The following is a 2,215-nucleotide window of genomic DNA, read 5'->3' on the forward strand; positions in this document are numbered from 1 at the left end:
AAAAAAAATTATTATAATTTATAATGATTATCATTACTAATTATGAGTAAACATCATAATTAATAGTTGATTTTAATTAAATGTAAATGAATTAAATTAACTTTATACATCATAAATTATAAGGCATTTAAATATTTTAAACATTTTAAATTTTATTTTAAAAAAAGAGAAGATTTATATATAAATAAAATTTAAACTTAAAATACTCCATTAAAGTAACTTTAATTCTGTTTATAATGCTCATATATTAATCGAGGATTAAAGATATCAAGTTAAATAATCTCATTAACGAAATAATTGCATTTCAAATAAAGATTTGTGCCATTTTATTTGATTTTTTTAAAATATATTTTTTGGTCAGATTGGGACTATATCAGAACTAATTAAATGTCGACTTTTTCTTAACATTTTACAGGATTTTTAACGAATCTTAATGGAAAGTGTCAAGGATAATCCGATTAGTTGCGATACGACAAATGCAGAGAAGTTAACATCATTAGGTCATGTCAGTGATAATCGTCCATCTGGCAGTGAAACAACGCCACTTATTGGTGAAAGCTGGTGGCAAAAGATACCAAAACGACATGTTGTGGCCGTTATGGCCTTTTGGGGATTTTTCAATGTATACGCGCTCAGAGTCAACTTAAGCGTAGCCATTGTAGCAATGGTAAATATTTGATATCTGCCTACTTAATGGATGCATTTGTATAGATAATTGTATATTAAAAGAGAATTTTCTATTTAATTTAATTAGATTTTCAAGAAAATTTAATTTAAAAGCTTTTAACTGTATTTATTTTTATTTTTACTTTTTTTAAAATATAAATTGAATATATATGTATATATATATATATATAAAGTTGGTTCAGTTACTTTTTAATTCTTCGGGAGTTCATTCTGGTGTATGGAAGATGATTGTTGAGAGGGCGATGCTTTAGCTTTATCCCATTGGGAGTAGGGAGATAGAGAGGATAGCTCTAGGTGTGTTACAGTAACAGGGTCACGATAACTGGCATAAAAATTATCTGATATCAATGAAATTTTTGGCAACGTGCCCGAGTGTACTGAAAGAATTCTTTATGAAGTTTTAATGTATTGCATTCTATACCAACTTTCTGTTGGTTCATTTTGAATTTAAGAAGATTAGCTTAACTTCATACATACATTTTTTTCTGTTTTTTTTTCTTTTTAATGTTAGATATTACATTTTTTCTATAAGAAGATTAGTTTAGAATTGTAGACAGAATGATCAATTTTTAATTATTTAGAAAAGAGAAAATGCGTGTAGCAGTAATAGTCTAGACGTGATATTTTCTAGAAAGTTGAATTGTGTCAACGTAACTTTGATTCTGATAGGAACGTGTAGAATCGAAAATCTGTCATGTCGGTTCAATGGTCCTTCAAATTGGAAATGAAAATATAATTGCCTTTTGTAGAATTTGTTTCACTAGAATCTTCTCTCTTTTTTCCCTTTATTCTAAGAAAAAATATTTTTTAAAAAAGTTTCAACTCTAAAAGTATTTTTTCTGTCGAATTTTCGGCTAAAAAAGTACAGTACTTTTTTTATTCTAAAATTAATCAATGGATGGTTTAATTTTTAAGTAAGATAAAGAATAAAGAAAATGAAATAATTTTCATCTTTTTGGCCATCAAAATTCAATTATTTCACTCCAAGAGTTGTTTTTTTATACGCAACAACCAGTCTATACAACGGTACATTTAAAAATTTTATGAATTTTTCTCGGTGTTTTTTGTGTAAAATTCTCAAATATTTGCAATTTTTACATAATTATAACGTTCTGTGATTAATTTATGTATAAATAAGCAATAAATACACTTATTTCTATATAAAAAATTTGAATATATCAACGAAGAAACTAAACGTATCGTCTAAAGATTCGGATCTAGATATTCTAATTCGACTAATTTACTAAAAAACAATTATTCAATATATAATAATATAAAACTATTCTCAATAACAAAGCTATTTTATTATTTTAATACTGGAGCAGGAAATGGTAAATTAGTAGTGAATGAACTTTGATATAATGAATGCCTCAGATGATCTCTTCAGAGATTATGCCTCAGATGCAACACATTCGTTGAATTCCTCGATGCTACTGATCCGAAATTGCTAAATCGAATCACCAAACCGAATAAGAATTCACTACATTAGTTATATATATATATATATATATATATATATATATATATA

General features: G+C 26.0%; 1 protein-coding gene across 1 annotated transcript in view; it reads left to right on the forward strand.

Moving 5' to 3' along the window:
• The first annotated feature begins 419 nt into the window (after positions 1 to 419).
• Positions 420 to 2,215, forward strand: part of LOC111637603 (sodium-dependent phosphate transport protein 1, chloroplastic-like) — a 4,043-nt gene continuing 2,247 nt past the window's right edge. Inside the window, exon 1 of the mRNA XM_023383124.1 lies at positions 420 to 667. Within this exon, the coding sequence (XP_023238892.1) occupies positions 434 to 667 (234 nt within the window). The 5' untranslated portion in view covers positions 420 to 433. The remainder of the gene's footprint in view (positions 668 to 2,215) is intronic.

The sequence above is a fragment of the Centruroides sculpturatus genome, unplaced genomic scaffold (genome assembly GCF_000671375.1).
Source record: "Centruroides sculpturatus isolate CEXI.00-Female unplaced genomic scaffold, Cexi_2.0 scaffold842, whole genome shotgun sequence".
In the NCBI taxonomy this organism is placed as follows: domain Eukaryota; kingdom Metazoa; phylum Arthropoda; class Arachnida; order Scorpiones; family Buthidae; genus Centruroides; species Centruroides sculpturatus.